This window comes from Choloepus didactylus, chromosome 8 (assembly GCF_015220235.1).
Source record: "Choloepus didactylus isolate mChoDid1 chromosome 8, mChoDid1.pri, whole genome shotgun sequence".
NCBI classification, from domain to species: domain Eukaryota; kingdom Metazoa; phylum Chordata; class Mammalia; order Pilosa; family Megalonychidae; genus Choloepus; species Choloepus didactylus.
The window spans coordinates 133,260,799-133,284,677 of record NC_051314.1 but is presented as its reverse complement, the minus strand read 5'-3'; the positions used below and the strand labels follow the sequence as shown (position 1 = coordinate 133,284,677).

The following is a 23,879-nucleotide window of genomic DNA, read 5'->3' as shown; positions in this document are numbered from 1 at the left end:
CTGCGGATCTCAGGCAGGATTCACTGGGAAAATATTTGGCAGGAAGCCCAACAGGCCACAAGTTCAGAAAAAGCACCTTCCAGGCCAGGATATGAGAAATGAGGCAGTGATGTTAGTGGCCCCAGAGAGACGCTGGTAGCCCAGGAAAGAAATGGGTTAAACGAGTGTAACTTCAAAAGGAGGGCAAGGTGTAGTTTATAAAATTCACTTTTGCCTCATTCATTCAGCTGGCTTCCTCAAAGGAGACCTAATCCATAGCAAGTGCTCAATAAATATTAAATCAATGGGAGAAGGAAAAAAAAAAAAAGGATTGGGGAGCAAAGCTATTGTAAGACACACCAAAAGAAAAGCAGTGGACAGGAGGTCAGGGCGTCTGGAGTGAGGACAGTGCAGGCCCCGCTGGCCAGGGCTCCCGAGGGGTGAGGGCAGGGCCTCAGTTAGCCCCTGCGGCAGGCGGGATGCCAGAGGCCCGTCCTCTCGGCCCTTCCCCCTGGCTGGGGAGTGTTCCAGCAGCATCCTGCTCGGCTCTCTTTGCACATTTGCCCTGTGTGACAGCTCCAACTGGCCGCGGTGGACAGCAGCCCCCTGCCCCAGGCCGATGCAGCCCCTCTCTTGGCAGGCATGGGCAAGAAGGACGACCCCAAGCTGATGCAGGAGTGGTTCAAGCTGGTGCAGGAGAAGAACACCATGGTGCGCTACGAGTCGGAGCTGATGATCTTGTGAGTGGCCTCGGGTGGGGGTGCCTGGCTGGTGGGGCCTGTCCCCCTCCCTGTGGCGGGGATAAGGAGGCTTGGCCCCCAAGTCACTGTGGCTTGTCTTCCTCCCCTCCCTGCAATCTCAGTGCCCGAGAGTTAGAACTAGAAGACCGGCAGAGCCGACTGCAGCAGGAGCTCCGGGAGCGGATGGCCGTGGAAGGTGGGCAGGGTGGGGAGAGGACAGCCGTGGACAGTGGGGGGAGGAGGTGAGGGGACGGCCATGGAATGGGGGGTGGTGGCAGTAAGCAGATGGAAGGTGAGGTGAGGGCTGCAGCTGCTGCCTCTCCGGCCCTTCTGACCTAATGCCTTTGGCCACTCCACAGACCACCTGAAGACTGAAGAGGAGCTGTCTGAGGAGAAGAAGATCCTGAACGAGATGCTGGAGGTGGTGGAACAGAGGGACTCGCTGGTGGCTCTGCTAGAGGAGCAGCGGCTCCGAGAGAAAGAGGAGGACAAGGACCTGGAGGCCGCCATGCTGTCCAAGGGCTTCAGCCTGAACTGGTCCTGAGCCACCACCCGTGCTCCGGCCGGTTGGTCCACTGGCCCCGCCTGACCCGGGCTGGGTTCTGCTGAGCCACACAGACTCCGAGATCGGAGAGGGCCCGGCACTCCTGGGAGCGTGCACCCAAACGTCCACGTGCCTCTAGAAGAGGGGGTCAAGTCTCGTGTGCTGTGGGAATCCCTGGGTGACGACCGTTATCTGAGGTGACAGCCTCCTGGGAAGAGGCCCGTGTGGACTTCCCACCCCGAAGAGAGAGCAGCACAGTGCACTGTCGTCGGATGAAGTGGCACATCCTGCTGGGGGCACGTGTGGCTGGGCCTTCCTTCCACGGTGTGCTTGATGAGACAGAATCTGCTTCACCCTTGTCAGAACCACAGCCACCCAGAGCGAGCCTCCATGGAGCCAAAGGGCGGCCGTCTTTCATTCTCTCTGAAGCACCACCAAAGAAATGATGAGGTCACCGCCGTGAAAGCTGGGTGTGACCAGAGACCCAGAGGTGGGATGGCCCACTGAGGGTGACCCCAGCCTTGCAGCGGAAGCTCCCAGGTCCTTCACACAGGTGCAGGGGGAGCAGGGGGGCTCCCAGCCAACGCCACACACTGGACTCTGTGGCCAGGAGCCCCAGGCATCTTGCCGGCTGTGGCCTGACGCCTGTGGATTGCTGCATTCTGCTTTTAATTCACAACCATTTTGACACTGGAAAATACTGACTCTGGGGGCTGGGGTGAGGCCTGCATCTCAGGCCTCAGCTGGCAGATGGGTTGTCACTGCTAGTGCTTCACACCGGGGCAGGAGGCCGTCCTGTTCGTGGCATTTTTTCACTGTGTTTGCACATTGAAATGAAGCTGATGGCCTGGCCAGACCCTCAGCCACTTTGGACCCTTTTTGTCCATTAACTTATTTTTTTAATACTTGAAAAGAAGCAATTTCATTTTTATATCTTTACTAGAGACCCTGGCCGCCTGGCCTCTGGGTGCACAGCCTGTATCTCTCCACCCCATCCCACGGGAGGATCCAACGGCGAGAGACGGCCCAGGACATGTGTCTGTTCCTTGGCATCCTTCAGAATGTTACTGATCAGTGGGTGTCAGGGAGCAGCTCGAGACCCCCAGGCAGGTCCTTGCTCCCAGCTTTTCTGACTCCTGTCCACAGGGTCCCACCCCTGCCTGCTAACCTGGCACCCTGAGCCCACCCCGGGGCCAGGCCTTTAGAATCAGAACCATCGTCATCATTTGAGGCCAAGCCAAAAGGCAAAGGTGCAACTCTCGCCTCTCCCTCTTGGGATCCTGTTTTTTTCTGTTTTGGTGCCAGGGCTTCACCTCCCATGACACATTTGTTAAGCAAGTTTGGGGGCAAGCCCTCTCCCGGACTGAGACAGCTTATGGTGGGTGCTCATGCTCAGCTGGGCTGAGGAGAAGCCCCTCAACCCGGCCTGGGGTGAGACCAGAGAGCAGTGCATCCGGTGAGGCGGGTGCTGGGTCAGGGCTGGTCTCGGGAGCTGGCCCTCCACCAGGCCATCCCCCGGGCAGGCAAGCCTCTGAATCCTGACGGTGACCAACACCAGGTAACCAGCTCCTTATGCCAAATGCTGCTCATTTTGCAAGGTTCAGCCTTCGCCTGGCTGTGTGCAGCTCATGGAGCCACTGACCTTCTGTAAAAGTGAGTGGGCCAGCCACAAAATTAGCACAGAGCAAGCCCAAGGAGCAGGCCCACTGGGGCCAGCCCACCCCGTGAGGGGCTCTCCAGCCCTTTCCAGCACCACCGTACCCCAGCTTGAATGCTCATTCTAAGTGCAGAGGAATGAAGATCCCTGTCTTACGCCTTGCTTTTTCCAGAAGCTGCCGTCTCTCCTGTGGAAACCCAGGGGATGTGCTGCTAGCAGCCATCACTAGCTCTGACTTCTTCGCACCGTTTTCTGATGAGGCAAAGCCTCCACTTTTAGTCTGTTTCTTAAAAGGGGGGGGGGGGTAGGCGAGGGTGTTAAAGATTCCATCTTCAAATCCCATCTTCCAATAAAATGGGACTGGGGACAGGACATCCATTGCCTGCCCAGCCGTCCCCCTCTCCACCTCTCAAATGCCACCATGACCGTAAAGCCCGGGAGCATCACCTCCATCCCTTGTAGCTCCTCCCAGCCCCAGAACAAGAGAGCCATTCTCAGGGCTCCCCTTAAAGGGTGTGGTGATAGTTACGTGCTGTAAGGGGCTATGGTGGCAGGGACACTGGCCATCACCTTCTGCCCCTCCTGCTGCCCAGCACTTGTCAACCTTGACACGGCTGCCTCCTTCCAAAGCACATGCTGCTGCCCGCAGTTAATAGGGGGATGGAGACTTGTCAGAGGCCTCAGGAATCCATAAGCCTGCAGAAAGTTCCCCAGCTCACTGCTCCCCACAGTGTTAGGACTTCAGGTCCTGGAGGAGTGCCTTTTTTTTTTTTTTTTTTTTTAAATCACCTCTGTTTTGTAACTGCTAGTTTGTGTTTGGTTTTAGTCCTGTGGCGATGTGCTGAATGAACCGTTTTCCAGCTCCGGAAATGCATGCTGCTTCCCAGCCAGGTTTTTTTCCCAAGAGCTGAAGTCCCCCTGCAGGTGGAGAGCAGGTACACACAGAGAGAGAACACGCCAGTTACTTTGAGTGAGTCCAAACACAAAGTGCATGACACGGGGGGGGGCAGGCTGAACCTCTTCGGAGGGGAGGCAGCCCTCTGCTCCTGAGGTTGAGGGATGGGCAGCCAGCAGTGGGCTGGGTTCCAAACCCTGCTAAGGGGAGATCCGGGGGAGCGTTTGCCCCCAGGAGTGGTCCTCAAGCTGATCTGGACCAACAATGGTAACCTCTTTTTCACCCTATCAAAAGAGGAGAAACTTTTTAGTGGGGCAGGAAAAGAACAGAGTGAAGAAGGCAGCAATATCTGATCCACAAATGGGTATGGTCCACTTTATATGCAATAAAAGTTTTTAAAAGAAATACATGGTGAATTTCTTCCGTCATTTTACTGGACTTCGCAGTCAGCCCGGGCGCACCTCCACAGCTCACTATCTGCCTTTTGCAGGTAAGTGGCACCTGTGAAAGTCACTGCACATTGAGCACATGGTGGGCTGTGTTTAAAGGATACAACTTCTTAAAATGATTTGTGCCCTTTTGTAATCGCTCACATGGTCCTGGCTCAGGTGTTGTCTGCTGTCACCTGAGGAGACGTCTGCAGCTGCCTGGTATGAAGCTTCTTACTCCGTCCTCTTGAAGCAGCAGCGTGTTCTCAGAAGGAGCCTCTGGGCCTGGCAGCCTCCCCCATCAGGCCGGCCCGGGCTCTGTTCTTTCACAGCCGGGCAGGGAGCCAGCGGCCCGGGCTCTGCAGCCTCAGGCCTGCCTTCTGCACGTGGTCTGCTGCCCAGCGGCTCCTTCAGTGCAGAGGGCCCCGGAATCATCCAGAGGTCCAAAGGAACAACCAAGCCCAGCTACCGGAAGCCTCCTGGGCTGCTTTTCCAGACAGAGACAACTTTGAGCTCTCCTTCCCCTCCCTTGGAGTGTTGGCTGATCAGGACTAGAGCTGGCTTCATGTCCACCTCAGGGCAAATCCCCAGGCAGGAAGCCGCCCTCTGGAGCAGTGAGGGCCAAGGACAGCCGGGCCCAGCCTGGAGCGCAGCAGAGTCGTTGCCATGGAAACCGTCCTCCCAGCGCTCTAGAAGGAGGGAAGGGGGCCTGGTTGGGACAAACGAGGAGAGGAAGAAGGGCGGCAGCAGTTCAAGTGTGACCACACTGTGGCCCTAGCTTCCCGAAAGGCAGCGTGGACGGCCACCCTCACCTGTTGGGAGGGAACGTGGAGTTTGACAGTCACCTGCCCCAGGCCCCCTCACCATTCACTCCTCGGGGGCTCACGCTGATGGCGGCTCCCGACAGACAGGACTTGGTAGCAGTTCACAGCAGCCTCGGATGGCAGGAAACGGTGATCGTTTTCCTAGGCGGGCATGGGCTCGTCTTCAGAAGCACGTGCCAAGAAACCATCCAGCCGGCTCACTGAACTCCCTCCGGGTCCCTTCATATTCCCTTCTTAGGAATCATTTAGAAACGGTAAAGGAGAAAATGTGCCACTTAATTTCATTTTATAAGCCGGCCAGACTGGCCACTGACTCCCTCTCCTTTCGGTCCCCGCTCAGGTGCCCGTCCCCCTGGTGGCGCTCAGAACCAGGAAGCGCACGGCCCACCTCACCACCTGCTTCGCAGCCCCTCCAGGGTCACGCCCAGCCAGCCCCCCACCCCTGTGGCCCTGTCTTAGGACAAGTCGTCCTGCAGCTGGGGCTTACACGGGGAAGTTGAGGTCCAGCTTCTGAGAGCAGACCATGCCATGTGTACCAGCCACCCAGACACGAGAAGTCGCCCGTTACCCGTTACCAGGACAGACTGGGAAGGGGAGGCAGATCCATGGTGCACATGCATATCCCTCTTCCCACCCGAGCCAGCCAGGAGCCCAGCAGCACTTGGGACCCCAGCTGAAGCCAGCTGTGGAGGTGGCCCAAGCCCCAGGCTCAGGCGGGGTCTGGTGGAGGGTGGAGGCGCCCCCTGTGAAGGTCAGCTTAGCCTGGACCCTGGCAAGACTATACATGGAACTGAATGGTCACCCCAGCCTCCTGCAGCCCCAGGAAGGTCCTGCTGCTCCTGCTGCTGCTGTGAAAAGGGGGGCGCTGCCTGGTGTCTGTCCACCCGGGAGAGAGAGCGGGCACAGAGGCAGGGCAAAGCAGGGTCAGAGCTCAGGCACGAAAATTCATTCCTGCCTCTCTCCCAACTTGACAAACTCATCCGAGCCCCGTTTTCCTTCTAACATGGGGATGGTAACCAACCTACAGGACTGGTTGAGGGTCAGTGCATCGAAGGGTTTGAGATTCTTGAATCAGGGCCTGTGTGGATGCACAGAAAGACGTCAACTGACGTTCACCTTGAAGAGGGAATGATAAACCCCGAGGGGGGCAGAGGAGGGGGCTGCCCTCACTGGGGCTGAGTCCCTACTGTCCATTGTCATTTGGGATCTCTCTGGGGAGCCAACAGAGTTGTGCATTTATTTTTAATTATAGAAATGCTGGCTCAGATCTGTTTCCTCCCCTGGGCTTCCTAGGTGCAGGCCTCTGTAGATTGGCAGTGTTCCCAGAACATTCAGACCGGCCCCCACTCACACCAGCCACCAGCCCCCTGCACCTTGAGCCCAGCCCCCTAAGACCTGCCCTCCCAGCAGGGGCTCCAGGGACCTGCCACAGGTCCTGCGTCCTCCGTGGGGTCATGGGCCAGGGATGAGGGACTCCCAAACCCACGATGTTGGCCATTAGGGAGCTGGGCCTAAGAACCAGGGGTCCACCCCACCAGCCGGGGACTGGCACAGCAGGTGCTAAGAGTCAGTTGGTGGTGCAGAAATACCTACCTGCCCTAGGCTCTGGCTTTCTGGTTGTTCCAACAGTTTGGATGCAGATCTTTTTCCTTTGGAGGGAAGAAAAAAATAAATAAAAGCACCTTACAGCCATCAGCTCCCTTTCCCATTTTAAGAAATATTTTTAAGAATTAAATACCCTTTTAAAAATGAAACCAGGGCCAGACTCAGCACCAGCTTCATCTTGGGACTGGATAACATCTCGAGCCTTGTGATGATTAGGTTCATTTGTCAACTTTGGCCAGGTGATGGTGTCCAAGGGTCTGGTCAAGCAAGCACTGGCCTAACCTTTACTGCAAGGACTTTATGGCTGGTTTATTAAATCATCAATCAATTGCCTGCAGCTGTGAATGATTGTATCAATGAAGGGCATGTCTTCTGCAAAGAGGGAATTCAATCAGCTGGATTTAATCCAGTCAGTTGAAGACTTTTTAAGAAAGAGAGGAAGAGGACACTTCTTTGGCTAGCCAGCAGAGTTTCCTGAGTTCACAGAACACCTTCATCAGAGTTGCCAGTTTGCTGCCTGCCCTTTGGAATTTGGACTCGTGCATACCCATGGTTGTGTGAGACACTTTTATAAAATCTTATATTTATGGATATCTCCTGCTGATTCTGTTTCCCTAGAAAACCCTAATTAATACAGGCCTCAAGCTTTCATCAAATTGTTCTTAACGTCACCTATAAAATCTGGGGCGGAGAGGAGTGGGGGTTGGGTGTTGGGGGCATTTACTTGAGGCAAAGGGCCCAGCCAGGGGCCAGAGCAGGAGGAGTCCAGGAAGGGGGCCCTGGCCGGGCCTCGTCAGCCTCCCTGGGGTCCTACCAGCCCTCGCCAGCTCCAGGGGACCCTCAGGTCTTGCCCCACCCACCTTGGCTCTGCAGCATGTGGCAGCCCATTGGCGCTATCAGGGCCTTAGCTCCTGAGGGGTAACCACCACGGGCATCTCTTCTAACCTGCCCTGGCAGGGCCTTGCTCCTCTTCCTGGAAAGGTGGAGAGTCCCCAGGGCCTGGCAGCTGCCTTCCAAGGGTGGGAAGAAGCACAGTGCCCCGGGGAGAGCAAGAGAGGGGGAAGCGCCACATCCTCCTGACTGCGAAGCTTAAAAATAAGTGCATACACTGGTGTTTGTGGAGGCAGTATTCATGATTTGCAATGGGTGGAGGTGGCCTAAGGGTACAGCGACTGAGGAACGGAATGGTGAACTGTGGTGTATGCATACAATGGAATATTGAGCAACTATGAGAAGGAGTGAAGCTGTGAGCCAAGCAACGAGATGAATGGATCCTGTAGACAGCATTTTGAGTGAAGTACGCCAGAAACCAAGGCAAACACTATAATGTCTCACCAATATGGATTAACTGCAACGTGTAAACTCAGAATTGAATCTTAGAGCACAGCCTAACAGGGAAATGCTTATAATTGTGCCTAAGAGTCTCCCCCTGAGTGCTTCTTTGTTGCTCAGATGTGGCCCTCTCTAGCTAAGCCACCTCGGCTGGTGATCTTGCTGCCCTACCCGCTATGTGGCATCTGACTCCCAGGGGTGTAAATCTCCCTGGCAACGCAGGACATGACTCCCAGGGATGAGCCTGGACCCGGCATTGTGGGATTGAGAACATCTTGACCAAAAGGGGGATGTAAAATGAAACGAAATAAAGCTTCAGTGGCTGAGAGATTTCAAAAAAAAAAAATAAGTGCATACCTCAGTTCAAGGGAAGAGCTTGGCTTCCTTGACATCCAGGCCGACGTCAGCCTGTCCACAACTTCATGGTTGATGGTGGGGAGGAAAGAGGCTTTCTCTGTGGAAACAAATAGAAAGTAAATGTGTTCCGTGTGCCGGTGGGGAGCACAGTTACCCTCTGTTTGCACTCCTCCAGCGACCAACAACCAAAATAAAGCCAGTCCTTGTTTTTCTTCCCTGTGCAAGAGGATCATTTGTCCCCAAGGAGTAAATTCACACCCTCAATGAGGCTGGGACGGGCCATAAAACCGAGGCTCCAGAGGACACCTTCCTGGTATGAGGACAGCTGGGTTTGTTCCTGGGCCCTGGCTCCTTCCCAGGCCCAGCAGGCCGCTTCTGCTCCTCCCACTGCCCTCTAGGGAAAAGCTGGTTTGGTTGGGTTTGGGTTTTTTTTTTTGGATTGGAAGAGCGCCACTGCTAGCTGGTCAGAATATTCTCTCCATGCTGACAGGGTGAGCTGGAAAGAGGCCTCCACAGGCAGCAGCAGTTGGCACTGAAGAGTGGGCAGCCCTCCAGGGCCCTTCAGAGTCCTGAGTTGTGATGGACAAGGGGGCCTCCTCGAGGGTAGGAGTGTCCTAGCACCTGGCCGACCCACCCACCCCAGTAAGGGGGTGCTTTCTGCTCCCATCAAGTGGGAAGTGGGTGAAGACTCAGCACTTAAAGCAAGTGAAAGCAACAAAACTCACGCCCTCTCTCACCTACCCTGGGACCCCTCCCCCAGCCGCCCTGCTTTCCTCCTTTCTGGAGAGTTCTCCAAAGACCCAGGGAGGAGCAGGTACAAAAGCAGGAGCTGAGATGAGCGGCGGAGGGGGTGTGCCCTGGCTCCATCCACTGAGGCCTGCTTGGACCCAAGAACTGAAAAGAACCTGGCTGGACCTACAGGGGCAAGAGCTCTGAGCTTGGCTTTGAGAGCTGAGCAGTGAATCCCACCACAGGGAAGGGGACATGAGACAGCTCATGGCGTTTAAGCTGGTGTTCACCCACGGCGAGGTTCTCATGGTCAGCCCGGGCTCTGGGGCAGTGTCCGCGGTGCCCTCTGGGGCAGTTCCTGGGTGTCCTCGGTCTCACAGGATTTGGGCAGTTCACAGTTCTAGAGTAAGCCATTTCCCACCCACGCCTCCTTCTCCTCCAGGTGTCTTCCCTTCCCTTCCAGATGATCCTGAGGGTCCTCCGCCTGAAGAACGTTCTTTCTCTGCAGCCCCTTGGTCCCGAATCCCATCTGGCCTCTGGCTCGGGCCTGGCCCTCCTAGACCTTCTGTTCTCACCCATCAAACGGGAAAATAACATTCCCTCTCTGTCCCAACCAGTGGCCATAAGGGGGACAGGAAGTCACGGGTCTCCCGGCGCTCAGAAAAGCACCGTCCCAGAGCTTTCGGGTGCTGCCCTGCCTGCCCCCTGTGGGTGCAGAGTCTCACGCCACAGCAGCCCACCCGCGCCCCCTCCCCGGAAGGGGCCGGCCCTGCCTCACGCGCCCCGAAATGAGGAACGGCAACAGCGGGCAAGTCTGGACTCCAGGAAATGAGCGAGGGCACCTGAAGCTCGGCCGGAGTTGGCAGCAAGGGAAGGAAGCCGCGGGGGGCGGGCCGGACGGAGGGGACGTCCCGGGCAGGAGCGGAGACGCGGGCGCTTCACCCAGGGGAGGGGCGCGGAGTGTGTCTCCGCCCTCGGTGATCAGACCCCGCCGCCGGGTGTCCCTCCGCGGTCCCGGGGCCCCTCCCCCAAGGAGCGCAAAGTCCCCGAGGGCCCCGTGCGCCCCCGAGGAGTCCTTGGTCTCTGCCTGGACGGCGGAACGCTGCGCTCCATGCTTGGCCCTCTGTTTCTCGACATCCCTCCGACAGATCGCCAGGAAAACATTCAGGCTGGTCGGAGCCGACTCCCCGCCCTTCCCTGGGTTTGGTGTGGTTCAGCAGGAGCCGGCACAGAGGGAGGGACCAGCCGCCTCCCCCCCGGGAACTCCCGCGCGCCCTCCCCTGGAGCCCGCGCCGAGCCAGAGCCACACTCCGGGAAGGGACGCTTCTGCAGCCCCCGAGCCCCGTGGACCTTGGGCTCAGCCCTCTTAAAGTCTCTCGGCCTCGGCTCCTCGTGTCCTTGGCCCCAGACACACCGGCCCCGGGGGAAGGGCTGCTTGAGGTAAGGTGGGAAAGTCCGGGCCGGCCCTGAGCTCGGTGCACGTGCTGAGTCACCGGGTCACGCGCCTCCCGCAGCTTCCCCCAGGGATGGGATCCCCTGGCACACACGCCCTCAGGCCCCGCGGGGCTCCCGGGGTTTCCAGCTCCCCAGCTGGGCTTCGGTCTTCATCATTTAGGCCCTGGTCCTGGAGCTCGCCATCTTTCCCCCGTCCTCCAGCAGGATGTGCTTCCTTTTTTCTGTCTCTAGACTCTACAGCCATCCTAAACCCACCTGTCCTTCTCTTGGTGGGAGAGCTGGTGGTAGGTGGGGGGGGCCCTTTCCTTCCCAGCACCTCCACTATATCACCGCTCCCCACCCCACTCCTGCCCGCTGCCTCCAGCCCTCCTCAGCTGCTGGGCTGGTCTACTCAGACCCAGGCCCAGCCAGCACTCACCCCCACTGCTTGTTCCCAGGGCGTGGGGCTCCCAGTGTCCACCGGAGATGGTAACTGCGGGCTGGACCCCTCCCTTGGGCCCCAGGGCAGAGTCCCCCAGTCTGGGGCACAGGGAGGAGCTCTGCAGTGCTTACTCAGCTTGGGTCTTGGAAATGAACCACCCTCTTGATGTCTGCTAGTTTGACCTAGAGAGCCCAGGAGGTGAGTAAGTGCACACCAGGGCCCTGCTTAGTCCCAGGGCTGCCTCATCCCACCCCTACACCCCCATGCGGCACTGTCAGCTCCTTTCCACCACCCCCTGCCTTTAGCAGGAATCTGTTGCTTAGTTTCCATCCCAGATGTGGGGAGGAAGGGTGTGGTGGATCAGAGGAGACGATGCCACAATAAGAGGTCAGCTGGAGTGCTTTGCAGTACACGTGACCATCGCCAGCTCTCGTGAGCACTGCAGAGAGGGAAGGAAGTGGCATTTGTGAACTTGCAGAAACTCTACACTAAGCCCGGCACGTCTAGGGAGATGGGGGCCCCAGAAGGTAGAGTGGCCATCCAGAGCCCCCACCCATCTGGATTTACCCCTCCCCGAGGAAGTCCCAGGTCCCACACCAGGCCTCACCTCCTGCAGCTTGAGGGTGCGGGATGGCTGTAAAGGCAGGAGCAGAGAGCTCAATGGACACTTGTTACCCAGAGCATGGTAGGCAAGGCCCAAGCAGATTCCAGCCCTCCCGCCTTCATTTTCCCACTGAGGGACCCACAGGCAACACTGGGTGCCCGCCCTGCTGAGTAACGAGGCACATGTGGAGGAAAGGTTCATTATCAAGATGAAGTGCCCTGGGATGGAGCCACCAGACGGCAGCGGGAAGGGGCCTTCAGGCAGTTCCATGTGGGAGCCCAGGAAGCCAGGTGGAGGGAAGGGCACGCTAGGAGGAAGGGGTGATGGGTGTGACTCCAGCTCCCCCAGGGCTGCAATGGAAAGAGAAGGAGGGGCGAGTGAGAGGGCAGCCCCTCGTCTCCCCTGTCTAACTCCTCCTGGCTCTTCAGAAGTCCCACTGCTAAGCTCCTACTTCCTGGACCACCTCTCTGCACGGACCCAACTCTGTCTGACCCCCTCCACCACAGTCCCTCGTAGGAGCTTCTGAAGGGACTGCCAAGTAATAGTAACAACACCAACAACCACCGCCATTCATGGAGGGCTTATTATGTGCCTGAGACCTTCCTATACATCATTCGTTCTTCACAATATCACTTTCATGTGTTATCATCTCCTTTCATAGAGCTGGAAACAGGGGCTCAGAGGGGTTAAAAAACCTGCCCAGAGAGACCTTTCATTAGATTATTTCCATGGAGGTGTTGCCCCACCTATTCAGGGTGGGTCTTTATTGGATCACTGGAGTACTTTAAAAAGAGCCACACAGGCCCAGATGCAGAGCAGCTGTGAGTGACGTTTTGGAGAGCAACTGAGAGTGACATTTTGAAGAGAAGCTGCAGCTACGAGAGGACAAAACACCCCAAGAGCAACACTTTAGAGAGCACCATTTTGAAACACAACCTGGGATCGAGCAGACGCCAGCCACGTGCCTTCTCAGCTAACAGAGGTTTGCCGGATGCCAATGGCCTTACCTTGGTTGATGCCTTACCTTGGACACTTTATGGCCTTAAGTCTGTAACTTCGTAACCAAATAAACCCCCTTTATAAAAGGCAAAAAAAAAAACCTGCCCAGGCTGGGGTGAGCAGCTGGCAAGCTTCCCCGGGGGCTGCCCCCAGTCTCCTCCTGGGTTGCAAAGGCCTCCCCACTGGCGCTTGTTGGCGAAGCATCTCCAGGCTCCTGAGAACTTGCCTTGCTCATTCTGACTTTTATGTTGTACCCCATCCTTGCCAGTTAACAAGTAATAATCAGAGCACTAACTCTCCACCAGACACCAGGCTCAAGGCTTTACCACTATCCTACCATTCTTACCCCCATTTTATTGATGAGAAAACCGAGCCTCAGATTGACTGGGTAACATGCCCAGGGCTCACCCTCCCCCAGACCTCCCTGCCTAGGCCCCTCCAGCCCACCACGCTCCTCTTCCCTCTGGAGGCCCCAAGCTGGAAACTCTCAGGAACTGATGCTGCGTCCATGGGTGGAATTGTCTCTTCCACAGGGGAACCTCAGCTCTGTTCTCCAGGCCTCTCAACAGACTGCAGCAGGTCCACCCAGGTTATCCAGGACAATGTTCTTTCCATAAAGTCAACTGATAGTAGATGTTAATCTCAGCTATGAAATCCCTTCATACCTAGATGAGTGTTGATTGACTAACTGGATATGACAGCTGAGCCGAGCCGGCATGAAACTGACCAGCACCCTGGCGCTGGCTCGATGGCCCACTCCAGTCTTTCATGAGCTAAGTTTGTAGCCCCTCCACCTTCCCTATTTTGCCTCTCCTTCCTCTTTCCTCCTGCCAGCACACTCCTTTCTGACTCTCTATCAAAACCTGGCCTCTGGGATGGGTCAAAATTTATCACATTTATATAAAAGAATAAGGGCCCATGAATATATAGAACAACCTTGACAAAGAAGCACAGGAGTGATTTCCTTAACTATTATGTTCTAGTTTGCTAATGCTGCTGGAATGCAAAACACCAGAAATGGATTGGCTTTTATAAAAGCGGGTTTATTTGGTTACAAGGTTACAGTCTTAAGGCCATAAAGTGTCCAAGGTAACACATCAGCAATCGGGTACCTTCACTGGAGGATGGCCAATGGTGTCTGGAAAACCTTCTGTTAGCAGGGAAGGCACATAGCTGGCATCTGCTTGCCCCCAGGTTGCATCTCAAAATGGCGTCCTCCAAAATGTCTGCATCAGCTTGTAATGGCCATCTTCAAAATGTCTGTCTGAGCTCCAGCCAGCCATGAGCTCCTTCTGCCTGAGCTTATATAGTGCTCCAGTAAACTAATCAAGGCCCATGCTGAATGGGTGGGGCCACACCTCCATGGAAACTATCCAATCAGAGTTATCATCCACAGTTGGGTGGGTCACATCTCCATGGACACTGAACCAATAGGTTCCAACCCAATCCACACTAATACATCTGCCCCCACAAGAATGCATTAAAGAATATGGCTTTTTCTGGGGGACATAAATATACAAACCGGCACACTATATTAAGACCTAATACAAGGCCAGGGTTACAAAATCAGTGCAGTACAGGGATAAAAACCAGTGGGCCACGGGGGGAGATGAGAGCACTCCCAGGGGCAACTTAGAGGCCTGGAAACTTAGTGTGTGATTAATGGGGGGTGGCACTGCAAATCATTGAGGAAAGGCAAATTATTTAGTAAATGGTGTTGGGAAATGGGCTCACTTTATAAAGAAAATGAAAATTTGATCCCTATCTAACATCCTGCACATAAAGGTAAACTTGGGGTGAATTAAAGACCTAAATGTAAAAAAAAGAACTACAAAGTTATAAAATTGAAAATCTGTAGGGAATATCTTTGTGACCTATGGAGGGAAGGGCTTCTTCAACCATACTTCAGAAACACACAGGATACGGGGAAGATGGCACGTTTGAGAATCCTGCTCAGTGCAGCCCACCGTGGACAAAAGTGTCAGGCCAAGAACAGAACTCGAGGATCTCTACAATGCCTAAAACCATGCAGAGGCCTCATATCTAGAATATCCGAGGAACTCCTGCAAACTAACAAGAAAAAAGACAAGAATCCTCATGGATAAGCGGGCAACAGAGCTAAACAGGTAATTTGCAGAGGAGTGCAGCAGAGACAGCGATATATGTCCCTGTGTTGTCCAGGACACACAGGAGAACTACAGTCCCACTTCCTTTGCAGCTACAGTGGGATCTGCAACAGGCTCTCCAGTGGGCATGTGAGTGGACAGGCTGTGTCAATGTGATCCTATTCCTTTGAGAGTTGGTATGAGCTGTGCATGGTCTCCCTCCATCCCCACCATGGGAAGGGAGGAACTCACGACAGCGGAGATGCTTGAAGGAAACGGCTTCAATCTCAGCATTACCTCTCTAGAAGCCTCCAAGGAGAGCCACTTGACCGGGGTCAGACTGAGTGAGAAATATACCTTTGAGTTCTTAAGCAGCTGAGATTACAGAGTGGGTTACTGCAGCATAGCCTGTCGTGGCCATCACAAAGCTGTGCCTCTCTGAACTCCATTCGAGAAAGAATTTGCCATTCAGCTGCAAAGGGTGCAGTTAGCCCACAGCCTCCGTCTGCAGTGCCTTCGGAATCTGCCATGGAGACCATGCCCTTCCCAGGCTGCGGTCGCAGTTAAATCGTCTGGGGGGATGGCGGCTGGTTGCTGAACCCTCGGCTCTCGGCGTTGCTCGGAGGGTACCGGCGGCGGGGGCTCTTTCCCGGAGGCGAGGGCGAGGCAGGGGACTTGGCCAGGTCCCCAGCGGTGGCGTGCAAGGTGTGGAGGGCGGCGAGAAGGAACAGGCGGGACGCTTTTTTCAGGAGGGTAAAGCCAAGAGCGTTTATTAGGGGTGAGCACAGGTTATATAGGCTGGCATAGAGGGCGGGGGTTGTTACAAGCCAATGCTGAGGGGATAAAGGCTAGGATTGGTTCTGAGAGGGTGCGGAGGTTAGGATTGGTTCTAAGAGGGCGCGGAGGTTGTTTGAAAAGGGGCGGGAGTTGCTCTGGCAACGGTGTCTGGCAACAGTGTATGCGCACTGGTGGTGGCGGGAGTTGCTCTGGCAACGGGGGGTGTGCGGGCAAGATAAGGGGGTGGGGAAAAGGCGGTTCCCTCCGGCAAGCCTCCCCTAACGGTGGTATTTTGGGTGAGGAAATGGGGCCTGCCTCCGGCCTCACTTTCTCAGGCCTGGGGGGCTGTGGAGGGCGCTGTCGCCCGTGCCCACCACCCTCCCCAGGGGCTGATCAGGTCCCCCAGCCCAGGCCCGCCAAGTTGAAGCACGTAATCAGTATCCCGCACCAGGCAATGAATGAGCATGGCGGGGGCCTGGGCTGTGTCCATTTCCCCTCTAACACGTATTTTCTTGCTCTGGAGCTCTTCTTTGGAGTGGCCAAGATCTGCTTCACGGTCTGCTCAATTGGGCTTCCTTCCCTGTGATGGTTTGAAGCTGAATGGACCCCAGAAAATTATATCCTTAAAGTTAATCCATTACTGGTGTTAACCTATTGCAGGTGGGATCTTTTGATTGAATTACTTCATTCAGGACCTGGCTCAGGGTGGGTCTTAATCCTCTTACTGGAGTCCTTTATAAAAGAATGAAATTCATACAGAGAGAGAAAGCCATGGAAGCAAGAAGCTGGAAGCAATGAAACCTGAAAGAGAAGGGAGAAACCAGCAGATGCCACCTTGTGCCTGCCACGGGACAGAGGAGTCCAGGATCACCAGCAGCCCGTCTGTAGGAAGAAGGTGTTGTCCTGATGACACCTTGATTTAGACATTTTCATGGCCTCAAAACTGTAAGTTTGTAAGCGGATACATTCCCACCGTTAAAAGCCAACCCATTTCTGGTGTATTGCCTTTGGCAGCTTAGCAGACTGGAACATTCCCTCTTCCCTCTGACAGGTGTCATGTTATCATGGTGGTCTGAAGGCTTTCCCTGTCCAATCTGGCCTCAGCGTCTTCCATCTCTCACAGACATTACCTCCCTCAAAATATTTTTTGCCCCCCTCATATTATCTTGGCATCTGCTCACCACAGGATCTGAACTGACCCTTCTGTCCTATCCTGATTATAAGAAGAAACCCAATGGGCTCTTGAACAAAGGTGCTCAAGCTTTTTGCTTAGCCTGGAAATGCAAAACTAAAATGGCATTGCAATATCATTTGATGCCTGTCCACCGTGCCAAGTGTGGACGAGAATGGAGGGAAGCAGGATCCTGCAAGCTCTGCTGGTGGGGCGGCCGTTTGGGAGAGCGCCTCTAGCACTTGGTCAGATTACCTGGAGGCCTGGAGGCCCACCCTGTGGCCCAGGAATTCTGTTCCTAGATACATCTCTAAAGAAATTCTCATTCAGGTTCACAGTGGCCATGCTTGAGGAGGTTCATCTAGTGATATTGTTTGTCATGGTAGCAACTTGGAGGCAGACTGGGGTTCCATGTTTGGGGGCATGGATGGGCAAATGTGGGAGACGCCAAATGTTTGTTAGAACGAACAGCTTGGACTGCACTGAGCAACATGTAGGGATCCTACAAGCACACTGCTGAGGGAAGGAAAAAGCAAAATGAGACCCAATAGAAATAAAATGCAAGCATACAAAACAACACTAGACTTTTTACGAGAGCATATGCAAACAAATGATATCCAACACACACATTATAATGCTCGTCTCCAAGAGGGAGGTGAAGGAAGTGGAAACGGGGATATAAGAAGAGTAAACACATGAACACACAAGAGAGGAAACTCATTCTCTTGTATGTCTAAGAACTGGGTTGGATGATTCATCCAATCCACCACACTGGAGATTGCAAAAAAGAATAAAAGAAAGAAAAATATTAATTTTTTCCACTCTAAGGCATAAATAAATGACTTTAAAAGCAAGCTTAAATGCTCAATATATCCTTAGCTAGAGATCTGCTTTTGAGCATTCATCCAAGCTCAGGCCTTTTTTTTTTTTAATTCAGTTTTATTGAGATAAATTCACATACCGTATAGTCATCCATGGTGTACAATCAGCTGTTCACACTACCATCATATAGTTGTGCATCCTTCACCCCAATCTATTTTTGAACATTTTCCTTACACCAGAAAGAATCAGAATCAGAATAAAAAATAAAAATAAAAAAGAACACACAAACTATCCCCCCCATCCAACCTATTTTTCATTTAGTTTTTGTCCCCATTTTTCTGCTCATCCATCCATATACTGGATAAAGGGAGTGCAATCCGCAAGATTTTCACAATCACATTATCACCCCTTGTAATCTACATTGTTATACAGTCGTCTTCAAGAGTCAAGGCCACTGGGTTGGAGTTTGATCGTTTCAGGTATTTACTTCTAGCTATTCCGATACAATAAAACCTAAAAAGGGTTATCTATATAGTGCGTAAGAATGCCCACCAGAGTGACCTCTCAACTCCATTTGAAATCTCTCAGCCACTGAAACTTTATTTTGTTTCATTTTTGCTTCCCCCTTTTGGTCAAGAAGATGTTCTCAATCCCAAGGTCAGGCCTTTTTAAGACCCCTGAAGGCCTCGACAGGGAGGGTTAGCCCATGAGATGTGTGATGCCCTGAGATGAACTGGGTGGTGTTTGGCTGTCATCCCCGATCCTGTTCAGCCCTTGAGCTGCCCTCAGGCATCTGGACGTCAGATGCCTACTGTCCGCTAAACTCTGCCCCCCAACCCAGCCTTGAACATGACTGAGAGACTTGGCACAGAGCTGGCGCCCATCTACCCTTTGCTGGTGGGTGGTGGCTGACCTCCTGCTGGCATCTTTGGGCCCACATGAGTCTGTGCGGGGTCCAAGGCTGGGGAGTCCTGGCTCTGGCTCTGTGTGCCCTGGTGGGTCTGACCGTGAGGTGCTGCGCTAGAGCCCCCCCCGCCTGCTCCCCCGTAGTTGGCTATGATCGGGGCCAGCAGAGAGCCTGCAGGGTGGGCCTGAAGGGACCCAGGCCTGAGATGGAAAGACTTGAATTTTGCTAAAAAAGGAAACTTTGCGCTTGCTCGTGGGGCAGGACAAGAGAGTGGGAGCCCCCCATGGACCAGGAGGGGAAGGTCACCAGGTGAGGGGCACAGGCAGTGTGGGGAGACACCCAGCCCCGCTGGCTGCACGCGGGGGCCCACGGCAGAGGCGAGCCTTAGGAACCGGTTCCTTAAGGTGTTCTTGAAACTGTCAGCCTCTTTGCGTCTTCCTGCTGTGATGAGGGAAACTAAGGAAGGAGGTTGGGGGTTCACCAGAGGAGCAGGACTCTGCTCAGCCAGCCGCCACTGCGCTGAGTTTGTGTTTTGTTTTCATTAAGAAAAGCATCATTCTCTGTTATCTGTTTGGCTTTTGTCTATTCATTTCTTCATTCATTCATTTATTATTTATTTATTCATTCATTTATTAAAGTATAATTTACATATGGTAAAATTCACCTTGTTTGATATGCAGTTCCATGAGTTTCGACGAACGTCTACAGTCGTGTAATAACCACCACAATCAAGATATAGAAGAATTCTGTCACCCCCTCCCCCCAAAAAAATAAATCCTCTGTGCCTTTTACAACCCCATTTCCACTCCCCCAGGACCAAGCAACCACTGAGCTGATTTCTGACCCTAGAGTTGTGCCTTTGCAAGAAGCTTTGATCTCTCCTAGATTACAAACAATGCTGACAAGATTTTGAAGCCTAAAAACCATACATTAAATTACAGCATATTAGAAGTGGGGAATTGGTGTGGGGAGAAGCTACTCTGACAGCACAAAGAGCTTGCGAGATTTGCAAAAGAAAACTAATAGGGGATGTAAAGAGTTTGGAGGCCCATGCAGAATGGGGTCCGTGGCCCCCGGGGATGTTAGGATAAAACCCCGGAGGCTCCCGCAGGCTCCCCAAGCCTCCCCGCAAGCACCCTGCAGCATTTCCCTCACCCTCCATGGTCCCGAGCTCCTGCCCACCTCGGGGTCCCGGGTCCAGAAGGCTCCCCCCCCCCCACTTTGTCTTGTCTGGTCTTGTTTTGATTTGCAACCGGCCAGCCCGGGTCAGTCCCCCAAACGGCCCAGCTTCCACAGCCACCCAGCCCTTCCCTGTCACAGCCTCAGTCCATTTACTGGGCACCTGGGAGGCTGAGGCACCATTTTAGGCAGAAGGCGATAGCTGTCCTTGTGGAGCTTACTTTCCGGGAAGGCGAGGGAGTCAAAACCCAAACAAACAAAGATACAGCATTTCAGGTGGCGATCGTGCAGTGGAAGAAAAGGAAGTGAGGCCCAGGGATAGCGTGGAGGCCTTTGGGTCTGAGACAAAATAATGAGGGGAGTGGTAGGATTCGAGCTTAGACAGCGGTACAGATCAGGTGGGGTTTTGTTGGCTGTTGAAAAGACCTGGGCTTTTATCCTGTGTGAGATGAGAAAGTGCAGAAGATTTTAAAAGTTGAGTGACATGACTGACCGTTTATAAAAGGAGAAAGAATATAGGGAGCCAAAAAAGAAGTGGGGAGACCTGTCAGGAGGCTGTTGCCCCAATCCAGGGGAGGGAGGGTAGGATCCAGGACCAGGACAGCTGGTGTGGGGAAGGAGCCAACAGGAGGGGGTGCAGCAACTGGGACCCTCGAACGTTGGTGGCGGGATTGCAGAGCCGGCAGTTCCTAAGGAAGTTAAACACTACCCAACCCTAGGACCCAGCAGTTCCACTCGTAGGTACTATATTCAAGAGAAGTGAAAACATATGTCTGTGGAAAGATATGCATGAGAATGTTCGTAGCAGCTTTATCTGTTAAGGGCCATGTGTGGGGGTCCATGGATTGATGAGCAGTACATTTATGGGAACTGTGTTGCATGACTGTGCAGCCTGGAGCCTTCGCTGCACTTCACAGCACAGGAAGAAGGTCATGTTGGTAAGGATGGCCCGATCATCGTAAAGAAATGACATTATACCCAGAATCTCATGTGAGAATTCAGGGAAGTATGTAATGCTTCATGCAAAGTTTAGTAATCGGAAGTGGTGAGTAAGTAAAAGGAGAGTTGAGTGATTTTAAGGTTGGGAAGATTACTAGTTATATGCAATTTTTTTTGTTGTTTTATTAAAACAGCTTTATTGAGATATTTAATTTACACCCTCTTCAATTAACCAATTTAAGTACCCAGTTCAATGTTTTTTAGTATATTCACAAAGTTTGCAGCCATCACCACAAGCAACATTTTCATCATCCCAGAAACTCCACACCCATTAGCAAGTCACCCTCCACCTCTCCTCTCCCCCCAGATCTCCAGCTAGTAAACTGCTACTCTACTTTCTGTCTCCATGGATATGCCTATTCTGGGCATTTCATGTACAAGGAGTCAGATAATATATGTCCTTTGTGACTGTTTTCTTCTACTTAGCATAGTGCTTTTTAGGTTAATCCATTTTGTAGAGTGTGTCAACAGCTCATGTATTTTTATAGCCAAATAAAATTCCATTGTACTGATTTACCACATTTTCTTTATCCATTGTTTAATGAACACTTTGGTTATTTCCACTTTGAGGTTATTATGAATAATATTATGTATATTCATGTACAATTTTTGCACGAAAATATGTTGTCATTTCAGTTGGGCATACACCAAGGTAGGATTGCTGGCTCACATGGTAATTATAACATTTTACTTTCCCACCAGAAGTGTATGAGTGTTTCAATTACTCTAGGTTCTTGCCAAGACTTATCTATATATATTGTTTGGATTATAGTCATCATCGTGGGTGTATAACTGTCAGGGCTCTCCAGAGAACCAGAACCAACAGAATATATGTGTGTGTGATTTATTATAAAGTATTGGGTTACATGATTGTGGTGGTTGGCATTTCTGAATTCTGTAGTGCCTGCCGTGTTCTGGAAATTTTAGTATAGGTGGTGTTGAAGTCTTGACTCCAAAGTCCTTAGGGAACCTGGGATGTTGGAAGTTCAGTTAAGAGCTGATGTTGAAGTTCTAGGGCAGAAATTCTTATGATCTACAGAATCCTCAGTTCTTGATGTTAAGAACTCCAACTGTTCAGATGAGGCTCACCCACACCATGGAGAGTAACCTCCTAAATTTAAGATCAACTGATTGTAGATGCTAATTCCATCTATGAACTACCACTGCAGTAACAACTAAGCCAGTGTTTGATCAAAAAACTGAAAACCATTACCTAGCCAAGTTGGCATATAAAATTAACTGACACAAGGTGTAAACTGGAATCTTAACTGTGGTTTTGATTTGCATTTCCCTTTTGCTCTTTTTTTAAATGCAATTTTATTGAGATATAATCACATAACATATAGTCATTCAAAGTGTACAATCAGTTGTTCACAGTATCGTCATATAGTTATGCATTCATCACCACAAACTTTGAACATTTTCATTTCTCCAAAAAATAAAATTAAGATTAGAATAAAGAAGAACATCCAAAATATCCCATTCCCCTCCTCCCCCATTTTTCATTTCCTTTTTTTAAAATACAGTTTAATTGAGATATATTCGCACACACTACAGTCATCCACAGTGTACAATCAGTTATTTACAGCACCATCATACATTTGTGCATTCATTGCCAGAATCAATTTTTGAACCTTTTCCTTACTCCAAAATAAAAATAAAAGCAAAAGAGAACACATAAATTATTCTATCCCCTTCATCTCACCCTATTCTTCATCTAAGTTTTGTCCCCATTTTTCCATTCATCTGTCCATACACTGGATAAAGGGAGTGCGAACCGCAAGGTTTCCAGTCACACAGTCACACTGTGCAAGCTACATAGTTATACAGTCGTCTTCAAGAATCAAGGTCACTGGGTTGCAGTTTGACAGCTTCAGGGATTTCCCTCTAGCCACTCCGACACACTAAAAACTAAAAAGTGATATCTATAGGAATACTCTCCAGAGTGACCTCTCAACTCAATTTGAAACCTCTCAGCCACTGGAACCTTATTTTGTTTCATCTCTCTTCCCCCTTTTGGTCAAGAAGATCCTCTCAATCTCACAGTGCTGGGTCCAGGCTCATCCCCAGGAGTCATTTCCCACATTGCCAGGGGGATTTACATCCCTGGGTGTCATGTTCCACGTAGAGGGGCAGGCAGTGAGTTCACCTATCAAGTGGGCTTAGAGAGAAAGGGCCACATCTGAGCAACAAAAGAGGTTCTCTGGGGTTGGGGCTCCTAGGCACAATTATAAGTAGGCTTAGCCTCTCCCTTGTAGCAACTGCCTCACAAGGGAAAGCCCCCAGATCAAGTGCTTGGCCCACTAAGTTGGCAGTCCTCAATGTTTGCAGGAAAATCAGCAATAGCCCAGGTGGGGAAGTCCAACATTTCTGCATTTCTCCCCAGTTCCTTGGGTGGGGTGGGGGGGGATACACTTTTACTCTCTGTCCATATCACTCGGGGATGTATTGGGATTCCACCCCCACCTGACAAACTCACCAAATCCCACTTCCCTTTCACATACCATGCACCTATGGTGTTCAAACAAACTTATCGTACAAGTTAAATTATCTAGCGTTCTACAGAAAATATAGATCCTGTACCAAATAAACATCCCCTCCTTTGGTCTCTCACAAAAGTTGTAGTTTTAAAACCCAGTCAGTATCATCCTTTACCCTTGGGCCTGATTTGCCTTAGTCCTAACCAGATCCTTTTCATTCATATCTTTAATTAAAGTCTGAATTCTTTCTCAGCTCTTTCAAGAGTTGCCATATGGGATAATACTGACATTCATAGCTGCCAAGCTCTAGCTCTGAATCTCAGGTATTACACAGATACCCAAAGTTCCAGAGACCGACCAGGTTAGTTATACACAATTTCAAGAAATTACACTCCTAACAAGAATATATCTGGGGACAGCTTCCTCTGACGTGATTTGGCAGGGCTGGTCCCACAAACAGTACTGGAAATGCTTTGCGGTAATAGAAATGCACTTACCATACTGTAAATGTATTACGATACCAGAAGTGCGCTTACAGGTATTAAGGTTTCGGTCCATTTACTCGGCACCCATGAGGTATCAAAGCGTTAAGTACCAGAAGTGATTTTTAGTTTGGTGGGAGGGCTGGACGGGCCGGAGGGGGCGTGTCTGCTGCTGTACCGGGCGGAGCCCAGAGTCCTCCAGCCCCTCAAGCTCCGGCATCGCGCTGCACTTTCTTTTGTGGGGAAAGAAGCCACGAATGTAATTGTTCTCTGATCTCAAACATATAAATGAGTTTCATCCCCATCACACCAGTCACCGTGGGAAGAAATGTATTTATTCTCGTGAACCTGCTTTTGCTCAAAATTTCCAGATCGTCTCTTTTGGCAA

At 52.1% G+C, this 23,879-nt stretch overlaps 1 protein-coding gene across 1 annotated transcript in view; it reads left to right on the top strand.

The window, feature by feature from the left end:
- The window catches only part of MICAL3 (microtubule associated monooxygenase, calponin and LIM domain containing 3), a 198,991-nt gene extending 194,769 nt beyond the window's left edge, over positions 1 to 4,222 (top strand). Inside the window, 3 exon segments of the mRNA XM_037847514.1 lie at positions 620 to 719; positions 842 to 915; positions 1,079 to 4,222. Coding sequence (XP_037703442.1) covers positions 620 to 719; positions 842 to 915; positions 1,079 to 1,263 — 359 coding nt within the window. The 3' untranslated portion in view covers positions 1,264 to 4,222.
- The last annotated feature ends 19,657 nt before the right edge of the window (positions 4,223 to 23,879 follow it).